The sequence below is a fragment of the Hyperolius riggenbachi genome, chromosome 6 (genome assembly GCF_040937935.1).
Source record: "Hyperolius riggenbachi isolate aHypRig1 chromosome 6, aHypRig1.pri, whole genome shotgun sequence".
NCBI classification, from domain to species: Eukaryota; Metazoa; Chordata; class Amphibia; order Anura; family Hyperoliidae; genus Hyperolius; species Hyperolius riggenbachi.
In genome coordinates, this window is record NC_090651.1 from 330,333,391 (window position 1) to 330,359,779 (window position 26,389).

The 26,389-nt window shown below is 45.5% G+C and overlaps 2 protein-coding genes across 5 annotated transcripts in view; one reads left to right on the forward strand and one right to left on the reverse strand.

Annotated features, from left to right (window-relative positions):
* Positions 1–26,389, forward strand: part of CD79A (CD79a molecule) — a 148,440-nt gene that overhangs the window by 53,104 nt on the left and 68,947 nt on the right. The gene's annotated exons all lie outside the window — the stretch shown is intronic.
* On the reverse strand, positions 1,980–12,879 carry LOC137522917 (uncharacterized). Of its 2 annotated transcripts, none has more exons than XM_068243059.1 (3): positions 12,709–12,879; positions 4,058–4,488; positions 1,980–2,602 (listed from the first exon to the last, which is right to left on the reverse strand). In XM_068243059.1, the coding sequence occupies exons 1-3, from the start codon at positions 12,821–12,823 to the stop codon at positions 1,994–1,996; spliced, it is 1,155 nt and encodes a 384-aa protein (XP_068099160.1). In that variant the 5' UTR covers positions 12,824–12,879; the 3' UTR covers positions 1,980–1,993. The 2 variants fall into 2 exon arrangements, with proteins under 2 accessions (XP_068099160.1, XP_068099161.1); XM_068243060.1 differs by having other exon boundaries at positions 12,704–12,879.

Consider the following 26,389-nt stretch of genomic DNA (forward strand, 5'->3'; position numbering starts at 1 on the left):
CTGTGTAGTTGCGTAGTTTCGTCTTTCTTTTGTGGGCAGGACCAGTCCCATATTGTCTTGTTTTATTGTGTTTTGCTTGTTGCTTGCATGCACTGCTTGTGACAGACACAGGTTTGTGAACCGTGTAGTCTCAACGAGACTGGGTAGGAGTTGCACTCCTATTAATAATGCATCGCACGCACGCACACACGTGATGTTGCTGCATTATTTTGCTATGTAATATTTGTGATATAAATAACAAAATAATGCAGCAACACATTGTGTGTGTGTGTGTGTGTGTGTGTGTGTGTGTGTGTGTTCCAATTGTTAGGAACTTTAGTTTGGTACCACAGCATGTGCTACATAACTATTTTCATTTATATTTCCTTGCAGATGCCTACTTGCCCAGATGAGTGGGTGAAAGTTGCCCAAGAATTTCGAGATATATGGCATTTCCCAAACTGCGGTGGCGCCTTAGATGGAAAGCATGTGCGCATCATACCCCCTTCTGGCAATGGATCGTACTACTACAATTATAAGGGTTTTCATAGCATTGTTCTAATGGCACTTGTTAACGCTAAGTATGAGTTTCTAACGGTGGACATCGGCAAGAATGGGCGCATTTCAGACGGAGGTGTGATAGCATCCAGCCTGTTCCATCGTAAACTAATGTCAAACAAGTTAGGCCTGCCAGAAAACTCACAGACCGATTTGGGGATGAATTATGTGTTTGTAGCAGATGAAGCATTTGCTTTGCATGAACATATACTGAAGCCATTCCCCCAGAAGGGGTTGGATGCTGGCCGTAAAATCTTTAATTTTCGACTATCGCATGCAAGGCGAGTGGTAGAGAATGCCTTTGGGATCCTTGCTAATCGGTTTCGTGTTTTCCACAGTGCAATAAATATGAGGATGGACAAGGTGAACATAATTGTCTATGCATGTTGTGTATTACACAATTTCCTACGGAAGGAACAAGGTGGTGTGTATATACCTGCTAACAGTGTGGATACAGTGGATACAGCCACAGGACGTTTAATACCTGGTGATTGGCGTTTGACCTCAAGTACACTTCCCTCACTGCAGGCCGCGGCAGGGCAGAATGCTGCCAGAAATGCCCGCCAAAACCGGGAAGAATATCTGACTTACTTTAATGGGGATGGGGCTGTTGAATGGCAGTAACAGTCGTTTAGTCTTCACTGTCAATTGTTTTTCATGTTTGTTTCCGTTGCCCTATAGTGTGCAACTTTACAATGTGTTCATGTCATAACATGTAAATAAATGGTAGCCAATAATCGTCTGTTTACTGTCAAGTAGGTGCTGCATGTAATTCCTTCTGTTAAAGGGATGGTTCACGGCATGGCCGCTAGTCTCCTCCTCTGCACACAAGCTGATACACACGCTGCTTCCTGTTTAGGTTGAAGCAGCGTGTGTATCAGCGTGTGCAGAGGAGGAAAGTCCAGCGGGTAGTGACCAGCGAGTGGAACCAGGGTGGTGAGTTGTTGCTATTCCAGCGCTTCCCTGCTGGCTGCTGATGCGCTCTGCATCAGAGGGGGGGAGCAGCAGGGCGGCCCGGAGAGGAAGGGAGGGAGAGGTCGGCTGCCCCCCCCCCCCCCCCCTCGCGGAGGACTCCCTCCTCTACTATTGCGTGGGGGTGTTTACCTACCTGCATGGGGGCCAGCTACCTATCTAACCTATAGTGGGGTCAACTATACTGGGGCACCCCCTGCCTACAAGCAGGAACCTATCTAACTCACCAGCAAGGAGATCACTTCATGTTTGTACACTGTACACTGCACATGAAGTGATGTCGAGTGCTGAGGGACTTGGAGTGTGAGCAATTATAGCGCTCTGTCCTGCTCATATATATCACATACATCTTATGCAGGCAGGCATCATTCATAATGTCTCCACATGGGTGCCTACATTGCAATGTTTTTTAATCACTAGAATGTAATAAATCAATAAAACACAGGTATAGTAAAAACGATTTATTTGTCAATTGGGTCACATTTCAAAATCCACAACAAATCAGTGTCCTGTAGTGTAGGCCACCTTGATCAGAAGGAGAGGGGTCCCCTGTTTGGGAAATATTGTTGGCATGGGCTAATTGTGTGAATGGGGGCCTACTCAAGTTAACACAAGCCTCTGCAGCATTTGCCTGCTGCTGAAGCTGGTAGTGGCTTGGGTTGTCCGGGTAATGGTTTGTGTTTGAGGGGGGGAATAGCATGGGGGTGGGTTTTGGAATAGAAAACATTACATTGTTGTTAATGGGGGGCCTTGCCCCTGTGGGCCGTGGGTTGGTAAGCAGGCCAAAGTAGCCATCAGCCAGGATTTGTTGGATATGCACTTTTGCAAGGAAAGCTTGTTCTTGGCTGAGTTTTCCCAATTGTTGCACAATGCTCTTTCCAAAATGCATATTTGGATCTTCCTCCTCCTCCTCAACGTCTTCAGTTATCAAGTTCATAGCACGTTTCAGTACATTTTCTTTCTCTATCTCTTCCTCTGTCAGCTTCTTTCGTGGTGCTTGCCTGTAGCTTTTCGCCTTAGTTGTATTTTTAATCGGCGTGCTAGTGTGGGTTGGTACGTCCTCATTCGTGGTGTCTGAAGAAGCCTGTGTAAACTGGGTACAGAGGTAAGTCATTAATGCACGAACCCTAAACTTAAAAATGTCACTGGTGTTACAGAACCCGATGCGGGCTTCTTACAACGCAATCCCCATTCAGAGGCTGGGTCTGCCTATAGAGCCCAGGCTGTGTTGGTAATTAACTTTCCACCAAGCCTTCGTGCTGAGATCCCATAAAATAGTGCTGCGCTGTGCGTCTGTGTTTACCCCACTAAACCCCCCCTCCGGAATCGCTAGGGCCCCTGCCCATGCCCCTTCCCTCCACGCTGATTTGTGTAATCAGCATGGAGGGAAAGGAAGCGGGGGGGGAGGGGGGGCGGAGCGAATTAAGAGGGTGGGGGAGCGCAGAGAGTGACATTAGTGTGCGGTGAACACATTTGGCTGCACTTGTAGTTGACTGTAAAGTGTTGGAAAGTAGAACATTTCAACAGATTACTTTGTACACTAGGTGCACAGCTCACCACAAGAAGCAACAGTAAAGCATATTAAGCATATAAGCGAGGGCCCTCCCACACACTAAAGTGATAGTAATGACTATCAGCATAAGTGCATTTTATTATTTTTTTTATTATTATTATTTAGTATTTATATAGCGCTGCCATATTACGCAGTGCTGTGCAGCATATATATATATATATATATATATATATATATATATATATATATATATATATATATATATATATATATATATATATTATAAATATATATATTATAAATATATATATATATATATATATATTATAAATATATATATATATATATATTATAAATATATATATATATATATATATATATTATAAATATATATATATATATATATATATATATATATATATATATATATATATATATTATAAATATATATATATATATATATATATATGTCATTAACTGACCCTCAAAGGAGCTCACAATCTAATCCCTCACACGGGGATAACATACAAACTCTTTGCAGATAGTGCCCTGGCTGGGATTCGAACCAGTGATCCAGTGCTACAAGGCGACACAGCTAACCACTACGCCAACATGCATTTACAATTGATTGATTGATGGTGGCGTAGTGCTTTGCTCTCTCGCCTTGCAGCGCTGGGTCCCTGTTTGGAATACCAGCCAGGGCACTATCTGCAAAGAGTATGTTCTCTCTGTGTCTGTGTGGGTTTCCTCTGGGTACTCCGGTTTCCTCTCACATTCCAAAAACATACAGATAAGTTAAATGATCCCCCTAAAACTTGGCCCTAGACTACGATACATACGCTACATAATATATACATATGACAATGGTAGGGATTAGATTGTGAGCTCCTTTGAGGGACAGTTAGTGACAAGACTATATATATATTCTCTGTACAGCGCTGTGTAATATGTCGGCGCTATATAAATACTAAATAATAATAATACTACTAATACCAACATAATAATATAAGCGGCACAATAGCAATGCTTTCTTACCGGTGCATCAGACTCTGTTAACCCGTCCGCTATAGAACTAGTTGAACCGTCCTCCATTGAGTCGTCATCTTCCAAGTTATGGATACTCTCTCGCTCATCCAGTTGGTCGGCTGTAAATTCCAGCAAATGAAAATACCATAGTTTAGGTGTGTGCACATCAGCTGCCGCGGAACCAGATTTCTTTGATTTGTTCGCACGTTTCAATTCCCTCTGGTAGATGGTACGTAGGTTGTGTATTTTTTTCGTTCTCACATGTACATCTGGATTGTTTAGGGTTCCTCGCATTTTACAGAGCGCAACGAATTCTTCTTTTGCAGCTCTTTTCATGATTTTGTTGTGGTACTCAGTTGATTTGACCTTCCACAGGCAAGTATGTCTTCGGTACACCTCAATGAACTCGGGCAGGAACTCGACACTATAGAAATCCATCACTACAGATAAGAAACAGAAAACAATTGATCAGCACAGACTGGACTATGTTCATACAGAATATAAACTGATGTGCAGTACATTGGTTAAGCATGTCTTTGTAGGATTGCATTTTACCTGTAAATAAAGCAGCAATTCTCCAGCAACAGAAAAGTCTTCGGAAAGAATTGTCGTACACCGACAGAAGTAAATTTGCGACCTGTCGTCTAGGGAATGAAAGAGAAGCACTCCGTGTGCTGAATATAAAGCTCAAGGTGTGTAAAGTAACACATGCTGTATAAGAAGATGCTGTGTTGAAAAGTGTTTCATCAATAAAGATTGTTTGGGAAGAGAGGAAGTGAAGGTGCTGTACATAGGAATTGTCAATTAAGTTAAGTTGAAGACTACAAAAAAAACATGCTTTCAAGTGACACACACTGTTTTATAAATAAAGTTTAATAACTGGAACTTGAACTGAATAAAAATGCTAAAACTGAAAGTAATAACTAAAGTGAAGCTGATAAAGTTATAAATTATAGAAATGAATGAAACCTTAACACAAATAAAGTGAAATAAAGTGTTCTGTACAGAAATAAAACTGTCAGAATGCGCGACCTGTCACTACGCGCGACCCGGAACTTTGGATCCTGGTTCTGGCGGATATAGATAGGTCAGCAGTGCGACAAAGTACTAGTAGCGTGAATTCTTGTTGGAATGGCCACAGATCGTGTACCACGGCGAGAAAGGTCGCGACATCGTCGCGCATCCCCCATGCGAACAAAGGAGATGGTGGACATGGTGGAGATACTTGAGGACAGCGACTACGATTGCCGCTTAGGCATTTATCCCCACCCAAACATCCGGAAACATGACATCATGCAGAGGGTTATCTCCACCCTGAGGAGAAACCACAGAAAGCGCAGGACCAAGGCGCAACTGCGCAAAAGGTGGTCGGATTTGAAGCACAAAGAATATGGGAGGCTTCAAAAGATAAGAAAGATTGACCGCCGTAGTAAGTTTTTTTTCAGCTGCCATAACCACCCCCACCCCCTCCCACACACACACACTTCCCCCAAAACACCCAACAAACCCAGAGAAATTTAATTTCTTTTTTGGGGGTTGTTATTATTTGCAGAAAGGGAAATGGGTACAGAGCGCCAGGAGCAGGACCAAGGGGAAGACGCACTCCGTCGCCGGCCTCAACCCACTGCCCAAGGTAAGCACTGTGCGTCCGTGCGTGCGTGCAATTGTGTGTGTGTCTGTCTGTCTGTCTGTCTGTCTGTCTGTCTGTCTGTCTGTGTGTGTGTGTGTGTGTGTGTGTGTGTGTGTGTGTGTGTGTGTGTGTGTGTGTGTGTGTCTGTTGCCAAAATGAAATTTCTTTGTTTGTGTTGTTGTTGTACAGATTCCACATTGCAATCCGTCCGCCTTCACCGGGTGGAGGAGGGCGATGGCCAGTCGGCTGACAGCGCCAATGTCGCTGAACAGCAGCGTGAAGATATTCCGTCAGCGGACGGCGGTAGGCATCCAAATAAAATATATTTCTTTCTTTCTGTGTGTAGAGCAGCCTTTCTGAACCTTTTTACCCTGGAGGAACCCTGTAAATAACTTTTGGACCTCAAGGAACCCCTGCAAACAATTTGTTAGTCTCGAGGAACCCCTACTGTTATTTTTCTGGTCTTTAAATAGGTTCGCCTGCTAATTTCAATATCTCCTATTATCACACTGCCACTCATTATACTGTCTTCTGACCCACCAATTTAGTGCTTCTTGTTACAGTACCACCGATTATAATGTGCTATATTTTACTCACCCACGATGGACTAAAATGCCAAGGAACCCCTGCAGAGTCCTCAAGGAACCTTGGGGTTCCCTGGTTGCGAAAGCCTGGTGTAGCGATGGAGGGGAGGGGGGTGGGGGGAGAGGGAGATAGTAATGGAGCTCCCAACCTGAGAGACTGATAACTATGGGTACAGAGAGTAAAAATTTTCTATTCTCTGCACAACTGTTCTAATGACTGCATCTGCTCAGCTAGTGATAACAAATCATACAAAGTGTTGTAGACAGAGATTTGTAGATAGTCTCTATTCAGTGTGCAGCCAAGTAGAGATGGGCCGAACGGTTCCCGGCGAACTTCGGTGGTTCGCGTTCGCCTCCCGCAGGCGAACGTTTCCGGAAGTTCGGTTCGCCCCACAATGCACTATGAGGGTCAACTTTGAACCTCTACATCAGTCAGCAGGCCCAGTGTAGCCAATTAGGCTACACTAGCCCCTGGAGCCACTCCCCCCCCCTACTAAAAAGGCAGGCAGCGGCGGCCATTACGGTCACTCGTGCGCCTGCATTAGTTAGAGTAGGGCGAGCTGCTGCACACTCTCTCATAGGGAAAGATTAGTTAGGCTTAGCTTGTCCCTGGCTGCATACCTGTTCTGTGAACCCACCCCTGCATACCTGTTCTGTGAACCCACCACTGCATACCTGTTCTGTGAACCCACCACTGCATACCTGTTCTGTTCTGTGAACCCACCACTGCATACCTGTTCTGTTCAGTGAACCCGCCACTGCATACCTGTTCTGTTCAGTGAACCCGCCACTGCATACCTGTTCTGTTCAGTGAACAGTTTGGTGTGTCAGTGTGAAGCAGTACCTTAATTACACTACTTGATTGATGTATACACATGCAAGATGTTTGAAAGCACTTTAGGCCTGTCATTTATCATTCAATATGATTTCTGACCTTAAAACGCTGCTTTGCGTCAAATCCAGATTTTTCCCGGGGACTTTTGGCATCTATCCCACTCCGCCATGCCCCCCGTCCAGGTGTTAGACCCCTTGAAACATCTTTTCCATCACTTTTGTGGCCAGCAGAATTTTTTTTTTTTCTAATAGTTCGCATCCCCATTGAAGTGTATTGCGGTTCGCGAACTTTAACGCGAACCGAACCTTCCGCGACAGTTCGCGAACCCGGTTCGCGAACCTAAAATCGGAGGTTCGGCCCATCTCTACAGCCAAGTCCTGTGTTCTGTAGTGATGCTGGAAAAGTCTTCAGAGCCAGTTCAGTTCCATCAGAGATGGACAGAGTGAGTGTAAGCTGAGGCTAGGAGCACAATCGTCTGGCAGTTTTCCGTATGCGTTTTGTATACCATGTCTGTCTGTATGGTAATGTAATGTTGTTTTCTGTTGTATTGTTGTTTGTAACTAGAACGTATGGAGCACGGAGCGGGCCAACCTCTGGAGGAGGAGGAGGAACAGCAGCAGCAGAGTTCCGATTTTGACGAGAGCCCAGGTAGGTATTCAAATACTGTGTTTACACCAATGAAGGGAGGTGGGGAGGGGGTGGGAATTGTTTAGTATTTTTAGTGTGTGTGTGTGTGTGTGTGTGTGTGTGTGTGTGTGTGTGTGTGTGTGTGTGTGTGTGTGTGTGTGTGTACAGATGTACAGATACGTATGTGTATGTAGGCTGTTAAGAAATTCAACAAGATTCAACATGACCAGCGCACAGGAAGTGGCGTCGGAATCTCTCCTAAGCGACATAGGGGTCGCTAGATACAGACAATAAAATCACTAGCAACTGCTGTACACACCACTAATAGCCCGCGCCGCTAGCGACAGTTGCTGCAACTTAAATACTTGCGATTGAAAATTTCAATCGCTATGCAACTGGTCGCGCCAGCGACATTTCCGGGGGCGCGCTTTATACACACGCGCGACCTGTCGCCGCAACTCGCGCGCCACGCAGTTGCGGCGACATTTGTCCCTCGTGAGTATGGGCCATTAGGTGCTGTGGAATGAATGAGAGACCGAATAGAGGATACTTTGTCAGCAAAGTAGCAAGCAAATTTCTCGCATAGCTCCTTTGAGGGAGTTATGTAGGTTTTAGACAGGATGGGTTACATAGTCTATCAACTGTGCGAAATAGTTGGGCTGGCCTGTTGACGGCCTTTGCGATCTCCTGTGATGGGTAGGAGGATTTTTTTCTTGGTGATCGCATTTTGGTAGCTTTCCAGGTGAGAGACAAGGGTGTGTTTATCTTTTAAATTCTGAGATTTTCGCCACTTCCTTTCTAGTCTGCGCACTTCTTTCTTTAGGTCCTTTAGTGAGCTGTCAAACCACCGTGCATGGTCAAGTGGTGTAGACCGTTTAATGCGAACTGGAGCAAGGGCGTCATAGGCAGATGACATTGCATGGTTGTACATCAGGACCATGGAGTCTGGGTCTGCGCAATGATTGGTTAATGCATCGAAGTTGAGGATATTCTGAACGTGCTGGGGTGAGACATCTTTCAGAGAACGGTATTTTGAGTTCTTTCCCTCTGTGTTTTATCGCTGGTGCTGTCAGAGAGAAGTGGATGGTGTGGTGGTCTGACCATACCACTGGGTTTATATCCATGTGTGATCTTAAAAGTCCGAAATGAAATATAAGATCCAGGGTGTGCCCTTTTCTTGTGGGTGGGGAGGTTGACAGCCTGAGAGAAACCCAGTTCACTCATTATGAGAAGTAGTTCACTTCCTAGGCGGGAGTCGTGATCATCCACCCATGCATTGAAGTCTCACAGGATTATCCATCTAGGGTGTTCCGCTGTTAGGCAGGATAAGAGTTCAGATATTTCCTTAAGAAAGGCTGGACCATTTTTTGGAGGGCGGTATATGAGCAATATGTTTACTTCTGCTGACAGTTGGGCTGCAAGACATTCAAAGGTTTCAGTGGGGCCTATGGGCAGGGGCCTTATGTTCAGAGGATCTGAAGCATATGGCAACCCCCCCATCCTAGCGGACTTGTCTCTCACAGTGCAAGACTGAATAATTGGTCGGCACGGTTGCTTCAAGAGTCGGGCCTGCATGTTTCCCAAGCCAGGTCTCTGTCAAAAAGGTCAAATCAGAGAGCTCTATTAGGTCATGTATAGTTGCAGTCTTATTATTTATCGATCTGGCATTGCAGAGTGTAGCTGTGATTGAGCTTTCCTGGGGACAACTGTTTTTTATACTTAGATCCACTACCTCTCCTCCCCCTTCTGCTTTTCTTGAGTATCCCAAAGGATTTTAAGAGGAGAGCTAGTGAGGTGTTAATTTGTAATTGTTTTTTGGGAGGGCAGGCAGAGAGAAGATCCTTTGAGTATTTGTATGTTGACATTAGAGACAATAGATTTGTTTAGATAGCTTTTACTTCTGGAGTCCTGCTGAGATCAAAGGGGATCTGTGCAAAATCCTTTCATTCCTACAGAGTTGGATCATAGATTTATTTTAAGTAAAGCTCCTTGTTTTAGAGTTAGATGATAAATGATAACATACATGTGGAAGATAGTCACTTGTTGCATATGCCTTGGATAATGTATAAAGGATTACTCACAGGGTGGAGTGAGGGCAATCAAGTCTTCAGAGGTTGAAGGTCTTGTTTCAGGTCAGCTGTTAGAAGGCTTGGTGTGTTCAGCAGTGGTAAGCTTCATGGAGGATTTCAATCCAGTTTAAATCTCTGCCATCCAAAGTAATCCGATTGTTCTGGTTGGTTGTAGTTGTAGCCTTGGTCGTGGTGGGTGGAATTCCTCTGTATTTTGGGTCCAGTTTCAGCACAAATAGGTTTAAAGGTGTAGAAATCTGAGACAAGGTCTGGAGCAGCTTCAGAGAGCTGCAGCCCGGCTGGGCGCGCTCAGTAGAGATAATTGTTCCGTTCAGCTAGAGATAATTGTTCCGTTCTACTCCAAGGCTGAAACCATTCAATATTGTACTTCACATCTGTAGCATTTCCCTCTTACTGCTTGAGTCCTCATTGGGTAAAAAGGCTGAGCAACTTCCTTAAGATCAGGATATATTTTCTCAACCTCCTTAGCCACTGAAGATGAAGCATTAGTATATGGGGGTGGTACATCTTGAGGTGCCCTTTTAACTAAATTTGCTGTCACACCAGATTCATTTGAAGAATCTACAAAAAGTGTACTTTCCTCACGATCTCTCCTAGATTCCTCCATCTCTGCCTGCTGCTTCACCCTTCTGTAAATATAATACCACTTCTGATACTCAGCAGAACCTCTAGAGCTAGCAAAATGAGCAGTTGTCAACCATTTCTTCCCTTCATTTGGCATTCTCATGTATTCTTCTAACCATTCTTCAACTCTTTCTTCCAAATGCTTATGCTTCTTCAACAAAAGTTATTTGATCTTTTACTGATTGCGCAAAAATTAGCTTTGGATCACTTTCCACTGATGTGCCTTGTGAATCGCTAGATGTTGCTGCTGTACTACCAGTACCTCTTTCCAAATCTAACAATGCTAACACTGTGCCAAGATTATCTGGGCTAACATCTAAATCACCAATAATACTTTCATCTGGCCACCCTGCTGGCAAACAATTCCTAGGTGCATATTTATACTGTCCTGCATAAAAACATTCAGCTAACTGAACTGGCTTTTTCTGAGATTCCTCCAACCAAAGACGGATTTGTGTAGTTAATTTCCTTTTTTTATCAAGCCATTTTTGATACTGATCAATAAAATTCTTCCACAATGTATAATCTAACCTTGCACCCTCTGGCATTTTTATCTTCTTACTAATCTCTTGGAGAGGGGTAGTAGCCCAAGTCCCGTGATTAGATGTCATCCATTCAATAGCTGATTTAGGGCTGGTTCAGACGGACGTTTGCAGAGCGTTTACTGCCAGCGTTCGGGGCTTGGCGTTAAACGCTCCCATTCAAGTGAATGGGAGCGTTTGTACCAAGCTTTTACGCGCGTTTGCACAAACGCGGCATTCGGGTCCCGATTTTCACTGGCGTTCAAGGAGCCCCTGGAAGCTACATGTTGCTTCCAGGGGTGGTTAACCGCGACGGGTAATGTCCCTCTAGGGGAAGAAAAAACGCGAACGCATCCGAACGCAATGCGAACGCTGCTGAAAGCCTGAACGCATCACGAACGCAACGCCAACGAACGCGACGCCTCTAAACGTCCGTCTGAACCAGCCCTTACCTGGGGGCTGGGAGGCAAGACCAGCTTGCTCCGCTGTGTCAAGAGGCAGGGGCAAACCCAGGATTTTCAAGGGGGGGGGATTCCTGAAAGATCTCTTTTGGCAAGCCGCGCACTACCGCACATGCGCTTGCCCACAAAATACACATGATGCACAGCATTTCCCCACAAAATACACACAATGGGCAGTGTTTCCCTTCAAAATACACATGCTGCAGTAGTGTTTCGCCAAAATATATATAAAGTGGCGGTGATTAGGTAGCCAGATAACCCCCCCTTTATTACGGATAACGAAATTACCCTATAGTACAGGTGACCAGATGACCCCCCATTTATCACACAGGTAGCCAGAGGAGGCCCCCATTTACAGTATAGATAGCTAGATGACCCCCCCCCCAGTTAGGATAGGTAACCACATGATCCCCATTTATCGTATATAGCCAGATGACTCCCCGTTGAGTACATATATCCAAATTCCCCCTTGTATTTCGCCAAATCCCCCTTATATATAGCCAGTGTATATAGCCAGATACCCCTTGTATAGAGCCAGGGTATATAGTCAGATCCCCCTTGTATATAACCAGGGTATATAGTCAGATCCCCCTTGTATATAACCAGGGTATATAGCCAGACCCCCCCCCCTTGTATATAGTAAGGGTATATAGTCAGATCCCCCTTGTATAGAGCCAGGGTATAGTCAGATCCCCCTTGTATATAGCCAGATCCCCCTGGTATATAGCCAGACCCCCCCCTTGTATATAGCCAGATCCCCCCTGTATATAACCAGGGTATATAGCCAGACTCCCCCCCTTGTATATAGTAAGGGTATATAGTCAGATTCCCCTTGTATAGAGCCAGGGTATATAGTCAGATCCCCCTTGTATATAGCCAGATCCCCCTGTATATAGCTACTGTACATAAGATACCCCCTGTATATAGCAAGTGTATATAGTTATATTCCCCCTATATATAGCCAAATCCTCCCTGTATATAGCCAGATCTCCCACTGTATATAGCCAGACCCCCCTGCATATAGCCAGTGTATATAGTCAGATCCCCCTGTGTATATATAGCCAGATCCCCCCAGTGCTATTGAGGTATTCAATATATCAGTGTGCAGCTCCAAATAGAAGACTATTGTTTAATCTACGCATGACAAATACAAAGTGCTGCTTCTGAAAAAAGTTAAATCAGCAAACACCAGCAGTGAAAGGGTTACAGGAGACAGTGAGATGCTGGCTGTGTGATAAGCGCTGGCCTGTTCAAAGCACAGGAGAAAAGAGGAGAGGTGTCACCTTACAAAGAAGTGTCTGTAGCTGATGTCTGCTGCAGTCAGTGTCCCGGCCTGTCCCTTCGGGTTTTAAATCCCAGGAGGCTGGTATTGAGGGAGAAACTTTCCTGCCGAGTGCAGACATCCGGCAGGACTGGAATCCTCTGGCTGCCTCTGCCCTTTCAAATGACGCGCTGGAAGCCCGGCTGCTCACTACTCACTGGCTGGCTATCTCTGCAGGCAAGGGGCAGGACTTCTGTTACCTAGCAGCCAGTCACTCAGTTACAGCAGCAGCCACGATAGGTACCAGGAGAGACAGACATCGACATGCCCCATGGCTGAATACACGGCAGCCCCACTTCCGGTCTCGGTGCAGGGGGGTGGTTCCAGACACCCGGAACACCCCCTTCCGTTTGTGTTATAACCAGGTTTGCTTAGGGAACACCACAATGGCAGAGAAACACAAGACAGGATTTGAATAAGTTTAAACACCCGTTTATTATAGAGTGTACCAGTGAAGTAAGCACAGCAATGCAGACAAATAGCAAAATTCCAAGACACCACATACATAACCCCAAACCACCCCAGCCTATCTATCTATCTAACTAATACCAAAATACACAATGCAAATATATACAATAATATACAGGGTAAAAATACAAGAGACGCAGGACCAATTCAGCATACAATAATCGTAGTCAAACAAGCCAAGTTTCAGGTAAGACAGATAGGTACAGACAGGATATCAAGGATCAGATACAAGAGACAGGAGAGGCCAGGCAGCTCCTCAGGGCAAGGGAACGGAAGTTCTGGCACCTGCTGCAAGCCAGAGCAGTCCTTATATGTCCAATCACCTGCTGCAACAATTTGCAGAGATAACAGAATGGTGGTGACCTCTGCTGGTGGAAGAGAGTCCATACACAAGGTTTCTTGCGCCATCTGTAGGTGAGGTCAGGAATAAACGACGACAGAGCCATCTGCTGGTGGCTGATTAAATAACTGACAAAATCATGCATTTGCTGCCACCAGCAGGAAGAAAAAGACATAGTTCCTGACATTACCCCCCCCTTTAGGAGCGGCCTCTGGACGCTCCTCACAAACCACAAAAGAATCTCAAGATCCAAAACAAGATTCTTCAGACTTGCCACTACAGTGTCCAAGATGGGTGGCAAGGGGGATTCCCAAGCATAAGGCCATAAGCACCAATGCAAGGTGGAAACAGATACTTTACAAGTAACTGGAAGCTGTGCTGTAGAGGCAACTGGAAGCTGTGCTGTAGAGGCAACTGGAAGCTGTGCTGTAGAGGCAACTGGAAGCTGTGCTGTAGAGGCAACTGGAAGCTGTGCTGTAGAGGCAACTGGAAGCTGTGCTGTAGAGGCAACTGGAAGCTGTGCTGTAGAGGCAACTGAAAGCTGTGCTGTAGAGGCAACTGGAAGCTGTGCTGTAGAGGCAACTGGAAGCTGTGCTGTAGAGGCAACTGGAAGCTGTGCTGTAGAGGCAACTGGAGCCTGTGCTGTAGAGGCACCTGGAGGCTGTGCTGTAGAGGCACCTGGAGGCTGTGCTGTAGAGGCACCTGGAGGCTGTGCTGTAGAGGCACCTGGAGGCTGTGCTGTAGAGGCACCTGGAGGCTGTGCTGTAGAGGCACCTGGAGTCTGTGCTGAAGAGGCACCTGGAGTCTGTGCTGAAGAGGCACCTGGAGTCTGTGCTGAAGAGGCACCTGGAGTCTGTGCTGAAGAGGCACCTGGAGTCTGTGCTGAAGAGGCACCTGGAGTCTGTGCTGAAGAGGCACCTGGAGTCTGTGCTGAAGAGGCACCTGGAGTCTGTGCTGAAGAGGCACCTGGAGTCTGTGCTGAAGAGGCACCTGGAGTCTGTGCTGAAGAGGCACCTGGAGTTTGTGCTGAAGAGGCACCTGGAGTCTGTGCTGAAGAGGCACCTGGAGTCTGTGCTGAAGAGGCACCTGGAGTCTGTGCTGAAGAGGCACCTGGAGTCTGTGCTGAAGAGGCACCTGGAGTCTGTGCTGAAGAGGCACTTGGAGTCTGTGCTGAAGAGGCACCTGGAAGCTGTGGAGAGTTAACTGGAGGCACTGGAAGCTGTGGAAAGTAAACTGGAGGCACTGGAAACTGTGGAGAGTAAACTGGAGGCACTGGAAACTGTGGAGAGTTAACTGGAGGCACTGGAAACTGTGGAGAGTTAACTGGAGGCACTGAAAACTGTGGAGAGTTAACTGGAGGCACTGGAAACTGTGGAGAGTTAACTGGAGGCACTGGAAACTGTGGAGAGTTAACTGGAGGCACTGGAAACTGTGGAGAGTTAACTGGAGGCACTGGAAACTGTGGAGAGTTAAATGGTTTCTGTAGAAGGGCAACTGGTGCTGGTAACAAGGTAGATAAAGTCCATAGTGTAGCAACAGGTATCTGAGGGACTGTGAGTAGAAGTTGGTAAAAAACTGTTGATAATTTTGAAAGCTGTTGACACTGGCACAAAGGAGAGGACAAACCCAAAGCATGGAATTTAGGTGACCACTCGGTATTCACCAGAGCGTCCTGCAAGGGTCGATGGTCTTTGCTACTGGTGGCCACCAGGTTACAGTCCCTGAGCTTATCCCAAGAAGGACAGCGAGGAATAACTTTTACTGTTGATGGAAACAAAACTAACTTGAGCAGAGTGAGATCTGGTTGCTCTACAGACAGACACTTTAAATTAACAGATTGGACAGTAAAAAGAGAACACTGGGCCTCGGGCTGAGCATCTGGCTGGGAATCGGGCTGAGCGTCTGGCTGGACCCTGGGCTGAGCGTCTGGCTGGACCCTGGGCTGAGCGTCTGGCTGGACCCTGGGCTGAGCGTCTGGCTGGACCCTGGGCTGAGCGTCTGGCTGGACCCTGGGCTGAGCGTCTGGCTGGACCCTGGGCTGAGCGTCTGGCTGGATCCTGGGCTGAGCGTCTGGCTGGATCCTGGGCTGAGCGTCTGGCTGGACCCTGGGCTGAGCGTCTGGCTGGACCCTGGGCTGAGCGTCTGGCTGGACCCTGGGCTGAGCGTCTGGCTGGACCCTGGGCTGAGCGTCTGGCTGGACCCTGGGCTGAGCGTCTGGCTGGACCCTGGGCTGAGCGTCTGGCTGGACCCTAGGCTGAGCGTCTGGCTGGACCTTAGGCTGAGCGGCTGGCTGGACCTTAGGCTGAGCGGCTGGCTGGACCTTAGGCTGAGCGGCTGGCTGAACCCTGGGCTGAGTGTCTGGCTGGACCCTGGGCTGAGCGTCTGGCTGGACCCTGGGCTGAGCGTCTGGCTGGACCCTAGGCTGAGCGGCTGGCTGGACCTTAGGCTGAGCGGCTGGCTGGACCTTGGGCTGAGCGGCTGGCTGGACCCTGGGCTGAGCGGCTGGCTGAACCCTGGGCTGAGCGGCTGGCTGAACCCTGGGCTGAGCGGCTGGCTGGACCCTGGGCTGAGCTGCTGGCTGGACCCTGGGCTGAGCAGAAACTAAAAACATCTTTGTAAATTGACCAGGAATATTTAAATTTTCCGGTGTCCAACTGGAAGCAAATGAGTTTTCTGTAATCTGGCTAGAAGCATAGGAATTTTCCTCAGTCTGACTGAGAGCATTAATATTGTCTACAACCCAGCTTGAATCACACATCACTACTGCAATCTGACTGGATGCATACAGATTGCTTGCAGCCTGGCTGGGATCACACACATCTACTGCACTATGACAGGATGCATACAAATGGTTTGCAGCCTGGCTGGGATCACACACATCAACTGTAATCTGACTGGATGCATACAGATTGCTTGCAGCCTGGCTGGGATCACACACATCAACTGCAATATGACTGGATGCACACAGATTGCTTGTAACCTGGCTGGGATCACACACATCTACTGCAATATGACTGGATACATACAGATTGCTTGCAGCCTGGCTGGGATCACACACATCAACTGTAATCTGACTGGATGCACATACATTTTCTGCTATCTGATTGGGCGCATACTCCTTTTCAGCTATCTGGCTGGAAACATACAAGGTTTTCGGAAACTGTACCAGAGACTGTGCGGGCTGTACCACAGTTTGTGCCGATTGAGTCAGGGTCTGTACGGGCTGCACTCCAGTTTGTGCGGGCTGAACCAGAGTCTGTGCGGGCTGCACTCCAGTTTGTGCGGGCTGAACCAGAGTCTGTGCGGGCTGCACCCCAGTTTGTGCGGGCTGCACCCCAGTTTGTGCGGGCTGAACCAGAGTCTGTACGGGCTGAACCAGAGTCTGTACGGGCTGCACCCCAGTTTGTGCGGGCTGAACCAGAGTCTGTGCGGGCTGCACCCCAGTTTGTGCGGGCTGAACCAGATTGAGAGTTTCCGATGGCAAATGATGAATAGAGGCTGTGGAAAAATATTTTCGCCTGGGCTTAACCTTGCTGACAACTTTTAGAGCGGAATTAGACTTCTTTGCAGTGGGAATTGAGTGCTGATTGCGGGAATGCTGAGGAGCTTGGCCGAGAGAGGTGAATAAAGAGTTAACAGGTGGAGGAGGAGAGTTGAGCAAAGTAGACAGAGAGTTCCAGGTGAAAATTAAAGGAAAAGCAGATTCATGCTTACAGATTCCATGACGAATTAGTAACTGTACTGAATTAATACAACTCTGCAGGAATGTCTCATCCTTTTTTTTGTAATAATCTATAAATGTCTCCTCATCATCCTCTAATAAATAGATTAGACTCTGAACCAATTCCTTATCAAAAGGTGGGGAATATTCATCCCGCGCTGGAGGGAAAGCTACTTCCCTCAATACTTCAACAAAAGCCTGGGCCTCCTGTGTAGTGAACAGGCGTTGCTTAATGAAACCATACATATTAGCATAAGTCTGCTGCAAGTAAGGTTTAGAATACTCTGAGAGAAAATCATAGCAATGGTCCTTATTTTCTTCAGCCAGTAAAACAAAATATAAAGCCTCTTGATAATCCATGTTATACAAATCCTGGAACCAGTGTTTTCTGCAGTGGTGTGATATAGGGCCAGAACTTACTGTTATAACCAGGTTTGCTTAGGGAACACCACAATGGCAGAGAAACACAAGACAGGATTTGAATAAGTTTAAACACCCGTTTATTATAGAGTGTACCAGTGAAGTAAGCACAGCAATGCAGACAAATAGCAAAATTCCAAGACACCACATACATAACCCCAAACCACCCCAGCCTATCTATCTATCTAACTAATACCAAAATACACAATGCAAATATATACAATAATATACAGGGTAAAAATACAAGAGACGCAGGACCAATTCAGCATACAATAATCGTAGTCAAACAAGCCAAGTTTCAGGTAAGACAGATAGGTACAGACAGGATATCAAGGATCAGATACAAGAGACAGGAGAGGCCAGGCAGCTCCTCAGGGCAAGGGAACGGAAGTTCTGGCACCTGCTGCAAGCCAGAGCAGTCCTTATATGTCCAATCACCTGCTGCAACAATTTGCAGAGATAACAGAATGGTGGTGACCTCTGCTGGTGGAAGAGAGTCCATACACAAGGTTTCTTGCGCCATCTGTAGGTGAGGTCAGGAATAAACGACGACAGAGCCATCTGCTGGTGGCTGATTAAATAACTGACAAAATCATGCATTTGCTGCCACCAGCAGGAAGAAAAAGACATAGTTCCTGACAGTTTGCCAGTGAGAGGGGATGACAACCTATTCCCCATCTTAACTTTTTTACTTTTACACAACTACTTTGAAAGTGCACTTTCTAACAAATGGGTTGATCAACCACTTACTCTACTCACTTACAAAATAAACCCCTCAACACTATAGCAATATCTAGAATAACAATACTTTAACCTTCTAATGCCAGTTAAACAACTTCAAACCTTTTAATTTTGCATACATTCAGACCACATATACTTTAAAAGGCTGCCTTTGTACTTTGTGTCAGTCCAGACTATTTATGCTTATCTACAGGATGGGAATGCTTTCACAGTATGGATACAATGGAGATCTGGGCCCTAGATCAATTGTAACCAGATTAGTCTATAAGCCGTTATAATGTGGGATGAATTAACTCACTGGCTGCCTAGGCTGTAATTTATTAACTGGTATAGGCTGGACTGAAATGGTTAATCAGGTTAAAGGCAGGCAAGGCAGATGCTTAGACACTGACAAAGTGTCTACTTTACAATCTTATCTTGCTAGTATATGGTAGTCTAAAGGTTGCAACACTGCTTGATATTCATAACTAACCTCAAAAAAACACAATTCAGATTAACAACTAGACATCAAATATCATCTAAAAAAAACAGTAACAAAAATGCAAATACACAGCAGAAATACAAAATACAACAATCTATAACACACTTCTATAATCTTCTAGCGAATGCAATTGCAAACAGCATTGAACAACTGTAAATGATAGTAAAATGACACCACTTGATGTGACTTCAAAATGACATTTGTTACACCCCACATATAAAAACCAATTACATAAAAACCAACAGTACAAACAAAACATACATCCACTAGTCAAGATTCATCTTTCGAGACAGTAATATACTTGCCTGATTCCCGTGTGAGGCTGTGAGATAGAGGAGACAGGGATAGATAGAAGAAAAGTCAAGCAGGTTCTTATCAGGTTGACGGATCTCCTGCTGCTGTTGTCCACTGTCCCACACCTCAGACGATCTTCAGGTAGAGATTATCTGTTCGGTCCCTGTTCGGGCGCCAATATTGTCAGGTCTCTAGGGGGCCTACATCTATTCTTTTAGGTTAGGTCAATCGCCTCAAGTTGACTAGTGGATTCCGGATCCCCAAGTAGGCCGCAGGCTTGAAAGAAAGTCACAGAGACCCTTCTTACTCCAACAGTCAGATGTGAGTGTGTCTTGACTGTTCATTTATTACCTCTTTTATACAACTTGGAAAAGTAAAAAAAAAATTCATAACAAGTTAATCCATTACTCTGACATGTTGTTCCACCACTTATCCTTTGAAACTACCAGCACATTCTAGAAACACCCATAATCATTATCTATATCAATCTGCCACCATTTCGCCAAAAGGGACTATTGTCTCTTATCTGTTTAATTGTCCATTAAAATACCTGAACTCTGGCTAAGGTGGGGGCACAAACATTCCAACATTCCTACTGTGCTGCTACTTGTGAGAAAACCTCTCATTATTGAATGAATCCTATAGCTATATAATAGATTTATAGAAAGACAAGCATAAACTTCAGAGAGTAATCAGAGCTGCTGAGAGGATCATAGGGTCACCTCTGCCCGCCCTTGACCTCCTCCATACATCTAGAATGAAGTCCAGGGCCAACAGGATTATCAATGACCCATCCCACCCTGGCAGTCGCTTCTTCGACCCCCTGCCCTCAGGCCGCCGCTACAGGACCATCCCCACCAAAACCACCAGGCACAGAAACACCTTCTTCCCCCAGGCAGTCCTCCTACTGAACGAATGAGAGCATGCCTGTAGGCCACACTACTCCACATAGTACACATCATATCATGGGTTTCCCGCACGATGGGGCTGCTATCCGCACTATGTGCTTAGTTATTGCTGTTATTGTTGTTTTGTTATTAATATTGTTGTAGTTATACTGTCGCTGTGATACTGTTGCATGCTATGTAACCACTATCTGCACTATGTCGACGATGTCAACTTGCACTACCAACCTTGTCTGCCATGTGTCCACAAATAATTCCGGGTGTGGCACCCTGTGTCGCACTTGGCGAATAAAGATGATTCTGATTCTACAAAAGTATATCAAAGTATATTAAGGACACCTTCACACCACATGGTAAAACCTTTAGGAAAGTTATGTTTGTATTGTATCCCACTCTGCATACAGGCATCAAGGCTACTCTCATCCTCCTTATTCCAGGCACTGGAGATGCATCTTAATGAGATAATAATCATATCATATTCATATTTTGGGGCAGGATGGTGGCATAGTGGTTAGCACTCCCGCCTTGCAGTGCTGGGTCCCCAGTTCGAATCCCAGCCTGGTCAACATTTGCAAGGAGTTTGTATGTTCTCACTGTCTGCATGGGTTTCCTACGAGCACTCGGGTTTCCTCCCACATCCCAAAAACATACATGTAAGGTAATTGCCTTTCTCCTAAATCGGCCCTAGACTATAATACTCTACACGATATAGACATATGAATATGGTAGGGACGAATTGTGAGCCCCTCTGAGGGACAGTTAGTGACGAGACAATATACTCTGTACAGTGCTGCGTAATGTCGGTGCTATATAAATACTAAAATAATTACGGTAGATTTATCAACCTCCAAGATCAGATATTGGGCTGTAAAAGTGCCCATACATCTGATCTGTGTGAAGTATTTAAAATGGAAGAAAATGCAACAAAATTATTAGTTCATGGTATCAAAAAAAAAAAAAAAAAAAAAAACTCCAATCTGACTGTTTTTTTGGGTGGAAAAAACATAATGTAGAAGTATTTGACCTACTAGGGCTACGTAGGATTTTTTTTAAGTATTGCCTCAATACAAATTGTTTAGGTGAGTAAAAGGTCAAATTTGCATGCTTATTTGCATCTCATGACCATCTCTAAAGTTAAGCAGGTTGACATTAGAATTTAATTTTTACATTTCTGCCCCACTTATCTGTGCATGTTGAGAATTACTAAGAAGCTCTTCTAGAAAATGGACACTCAGACAGCTGACTTTATAGGAGTCTATCCATATGGTAAAAACTTTGGGGCAAGACAGATGTTTGTATTGCATCCCACAGCATACAGGCATCAAGGATACTGTAATCTTCAATCCAGTCACTGGAGATGTACCTGAACGAAACCATATTAGATTGGTATAAATCTAGTCATTTGCATGACCCACTCTATATAACACTCACAAGCCTTTCTCAAAATCTCCACCTCCTAATTGCAATAAGCTGTTATTGAAAATTAAACATGTCATTTTTATGCTATTCGTACCACTCCAAGATTTTTTTTCTCACGCCCTCTCATGTATTCCACACTATAATGTATATCAGGCATGGGGCCTACATAGCTCTTATGTGCTTCTGTGTTGAAGAAATGGGGCAAATGACATTAAAGAGAATCTGTATTGTTAAAATCGCACAAAAGTAAACATACCAGTGCATTAGGGGACATCTCCTTTTACCCTTTGTCACAATTTCGACGCTCCTCGCCGCATTAAAAGTGGTTAAAAACAGTTTTTAAAAGTTTGTTTATAAACAAACAAAATGGCCACCAAAACAGGAAGTAGGTTGATGTACAGTATGTCCACACATAGAAAATACATCCATACACAAGCAGGCTGTATACACCCTTCCTTTTGAATCTCAAGAGATCACTTGTGTGTTTCTTTCCCCCTGCAGCTATCTTCCACTGTAGTGTCAGGCTGTTTCTTCCTGCAGAGTGCAGACAGCTCTGCCTGTATGTAATTCCTCAGTATGTGAAAGCCCAGCCAGCTCAGAGGAGGATTTATCCAGCTTGTAAAAGAGAAGAGAGAAGCTGCCCTAATCTAAATAATACACAGGCAGTGTGCAGAGAGGGGCCTGGAGGGGGGAGATGCATCACAGAACCACAACACTGAAGAACTCGGCAGCCTTCCAGACACAGGCTGACAAGTCTGACAAGAGAGATAAGTTGATTTATTACAGAGATGGTGATAGTAGAACGTGCTGCAGTAAGCCAGAACACATTAGAATAGCTTTTTGAACTTGTAGGGTGATAAAAAACAGGATGCAATTTTTGTTACGGAGTCTCTTTAACACCTGAAAACTCCATGGCTTCTGGCATTTTACTGTGCTACATAGGTATGACATTTAAAGAATCTATGAACCTTCATTTTTAAATTTTACCAGGGTCACACACATCAGACGACCCCCTTGATTCGCAATGCACATTTCCAGCTTTTTCCTGATAAATCTCTGAACAAAATGGGCATTATACCCAAGGGCGGATTTACACTTTTTGTGCCTCAAAAGGACTTCCCTTTCTTGTGCCACAGAGCCCCTCCCATTCCATATGCAGCCCCCTCTTCCATGTCTATCATCCATACACATTAGATCCTTTCATGAACATCTTCCTTGAGCATCAGTTTCCTTTTTTTGTTGCTCCCCATTTCACCCTCTTATGTGTAGTAACCCCTTCTTGTCCAGGTGCCCCATGGCCTGCAGCTGCCCAATGCCTGGGCCTTTGTAGCCTATCCAGAAATCTGGCCCTGATCATATCTCCCACTATTATGCGCTATGAAGATATAATTTATTTATTTATTTATTTGTTGTATTTATAAAGCGCCAACATATTACGCAGCGCTGGACATTAATTTAGGTTACAGACAATATTTAGGGGTGACAAACAGCAATATGACAATACAGGAATACAAGAAAACCAGATCACACAGCACAGTATGAGTACAAGGTAATGCTTAGTCAGTCACTGGATGGGAGCATGGAGTTAGGCAAGTTAGGTTCACTCAAATGCATAGCATGGGTGCACAGTAATGGAGGTGCATGATCAGGTAGGACACAAAAGGAGTGAGGACCCTGCCCAAAGGCTTACAATCTAGAGGGAGAGGTAGGGACACGAGAGGTAGGGGACCAGAGTTCGGCTGTGGGTTTAGAGCAATTGTGAGGGGTGGTAGGCAAGAGTGAAAAGGTGAGTTTTGAGGGCCTTCTTGAAGGTGTTGAAGGAGGGGGCTGCCCTAATGGGTGGAGGTAGGGAGTTCCATAGTGTCGGAGCGGCTCTTGAGAAGTCTTGGAGGCGTGCGGGGGACGGTCAGGCGAAGCTCATTGGAGGAGCGGAGTGAGCGGCTTGGTGTGTATCTCTGAGTAAGATCAGAAATGTAGGTTGGACAGGTTTTGTGGATGGATTTGTAGGTCAGACACAATATCTTGAATCTGATTCTGGACTGGATAGGAAGCCAGTGGAGGGATTCACGGAGGGGAGCCGCCCTGGTGGAGCGATGGGAGGAGTGGATAATTCTGGCAGCCGCATTCATGATGGACTGCAGTGGGGCTATTCGGGTCTTAGGGAGTCCAGACAGAAGGGCATTGCAGTAGTCGAGGCGGGAAATTATGAGGGCATGGATGAGGAGTTTGGTGGTGGCAGGGGTCAGGAAAGGGCGAATCTTACAGATGTTACGAAGGTGGAAGTTGCAGGACTTTGTGAGGTTTTGGATGTGGGGAGTGAAGGAGAGTGCGGAGTCCAGGGTGACACCCAGACAGCGGGCTTGAGAGGTAGGGTGAATAGTAGTGTGGTTAACAGTGACTTGCACATCTGGGAGGTCCAGGGATGACTGGGGTGGGAAGATCATAAATTCCGTTTTGTCTAGATTTAGTTTTAGGAACCTAGCGGACATCCAGGAGGAGATGGCAGATAGGCAGGAGGAGACCTTGTCCATGGTAGTGGTGGATATGTCAGGGGTGTGGAGATAAGATATAAGCGGTTAATGTACCAGTGTGAAATAGTATGAAGTCGTGGGTGCAGGTTTTACAGCTGAATTCCTAGGGTGTTGGACTGTATGTCATATATGTAATTCAGTATGTGCCAGTCTCTTGCATACATTCAAAGTCATAGAAAACGTGTGGTGTTTTTTTTTTTTTTATCACTTGCTTACTACTGTAGGGCTGCATTTAACAATTATGTTGCTCAAATCTGAAACTACCACCACAAATGGTACATCTCAGACCGTTACACTTATGCTCATCACCATTGCAGACAAAACAAACGAGTCCCAACTATTTCATCCTGCAGATTTCCACATGATCAACTGCTAAATATATTCTTCAAAACGAGCATCTGATCTACAAAACATACAGCAGGAACACCTAGGCTGCTCACCTGACACCTCTCTGCAATTTGGTCTGACAACCAGTGCTAATACCGCTTTTAAAAATCTGGATACCTAGATATCCGATCCGGGTCAGATATCAGAGTTCAAAATTTTCCAATCCTGTTAGAATTTAAGTAGGCCTCAGTTACTTGGCCTGGGTTCAGGTAAAAGGCTTGTCCGCAGAGTATGTCTTTAACATAAATAGGGTGTCTTGTGATGCAGGCAGCGGCATCTGTGTCTGCCTGAATAAACAAGCAGATACTGAGAACATCGGAGAACATGTTCCTGAAAGAAGGCCAAAGGCCTACTCTGACCTCAACACGTACACCACAGGAACCATCAACATAGGCCGTGTTTACCAAAATACCAAATTCCAGTAAGTAAAGGAAAGGTGACATTGAATATTAATCGAGTAGGTGGGTATTATAACACCACGAGGGGGCTCTACCAATAGTCTGGTCTAGGGGATGGCGAAGATGATGTTACATTTAACTCTTTCCTAGTCGGTATTAAAACCCAGGTGGGCGATCAGAGCTCACTCTGCTCCTCACTTTCACACTAGCTCTAAATGCTGACTAGGACCTCTAAGTATTTTCATTCTATATGTAATCTGATATAATGTATGCATTATTATTTAGTATTTATATAGCGCTGACATATTACGCAGCGCTGTACAATGTGTGTGTATGTATATCTATATCTATATCTAGTCACTGTCACTCAAAGGAGCTCACAATCTAATCCCAATCATTGCCATATGTCTATATTATGTAGTGCAAGTACTGTAGTCTAGGGCCAATTTTAGGGGGAGCCAATTAACTTATCCGGATGTTTTTGGAATGTGGGAGGAAAACAGAGTGACCGGAGGAAACCCACACAGACACGGAGAGAACATACAAACTCTTTGCAGATAGTGCCCTGGCTGGGATTCGAACCAGGGGCCCAGCGCTGCAAGGCGAGAGAGCTAACCACTACGCCACCGTGCTGTACATAGGTAGTCTAGTGTAACGTAGTTTAGAAAGAAGGTACCTGATTGACTTCAGCAGGAAGTTTAATCAAGAAGCTTGTAATGCAACATGAAGATTGGCGTGGCTAGGATATGATGAACTGTATCTATCTTTCTGTTTCCTGAATAACGTGAATATTGAAGAAGCCTGAGAAAGTCTATCTCCTGCTTGCTGTGATGAGTCGTGTGTGCAACTCTTGCTGATGAGTTGCTGGTGCCGGAAAAAGGTGATTAGAACAGTTTATAACATATCCGACCTCAGTATCCGGCGGATTCGGATATCCGGATAGAAAACTGGAAGTGGCCTTTAAATTGCTTCTAAATCGTTTATTAGGGTAAAGGGAAACACTAATTGATGATGTGGGGACTTAAAATCCCACAAAAAATGGCTGTCAATTAACATCAGGACCAGGTTCCAGACAGCGGTCGTGCACCCCCCATTGTGTCCAAAGTCCAACCGCACAACTGGGACATCAGTTTACAGCGCAGTCACCTCAAAATCACACAGCAATTGTGTTCAGATAATCACCCTGGCACCTAGTGTTGGTAGTACCATGGCTGTAAAAATAAAATTGAACCTGGCTTATCAATGAAGATGGAGGGAGCCAGGAGGTTGTGGTGGTAAGGCGGGCATAGTGATTCCCACTCAGCCACTTCATTTCCCCCTCTTGCCAACAGGGACCAGGTACTCCCCAACCACCCAAGCCTGGTTCATTTTCAGAAAAGTCAGTCTGCCCTCAGACTGGGTGGACAGGCAAGAGCGTTTCTGTGACCACGTCACCGGCCGCACTAAAGCACCTTTCTGAGAGCACGCTGGAAGGTGGGCAGGACAGCACTTCCGGGGCGTACTGCGCCAGCTCACTCCAGACATCCAGGTGCTTGACCCAGTA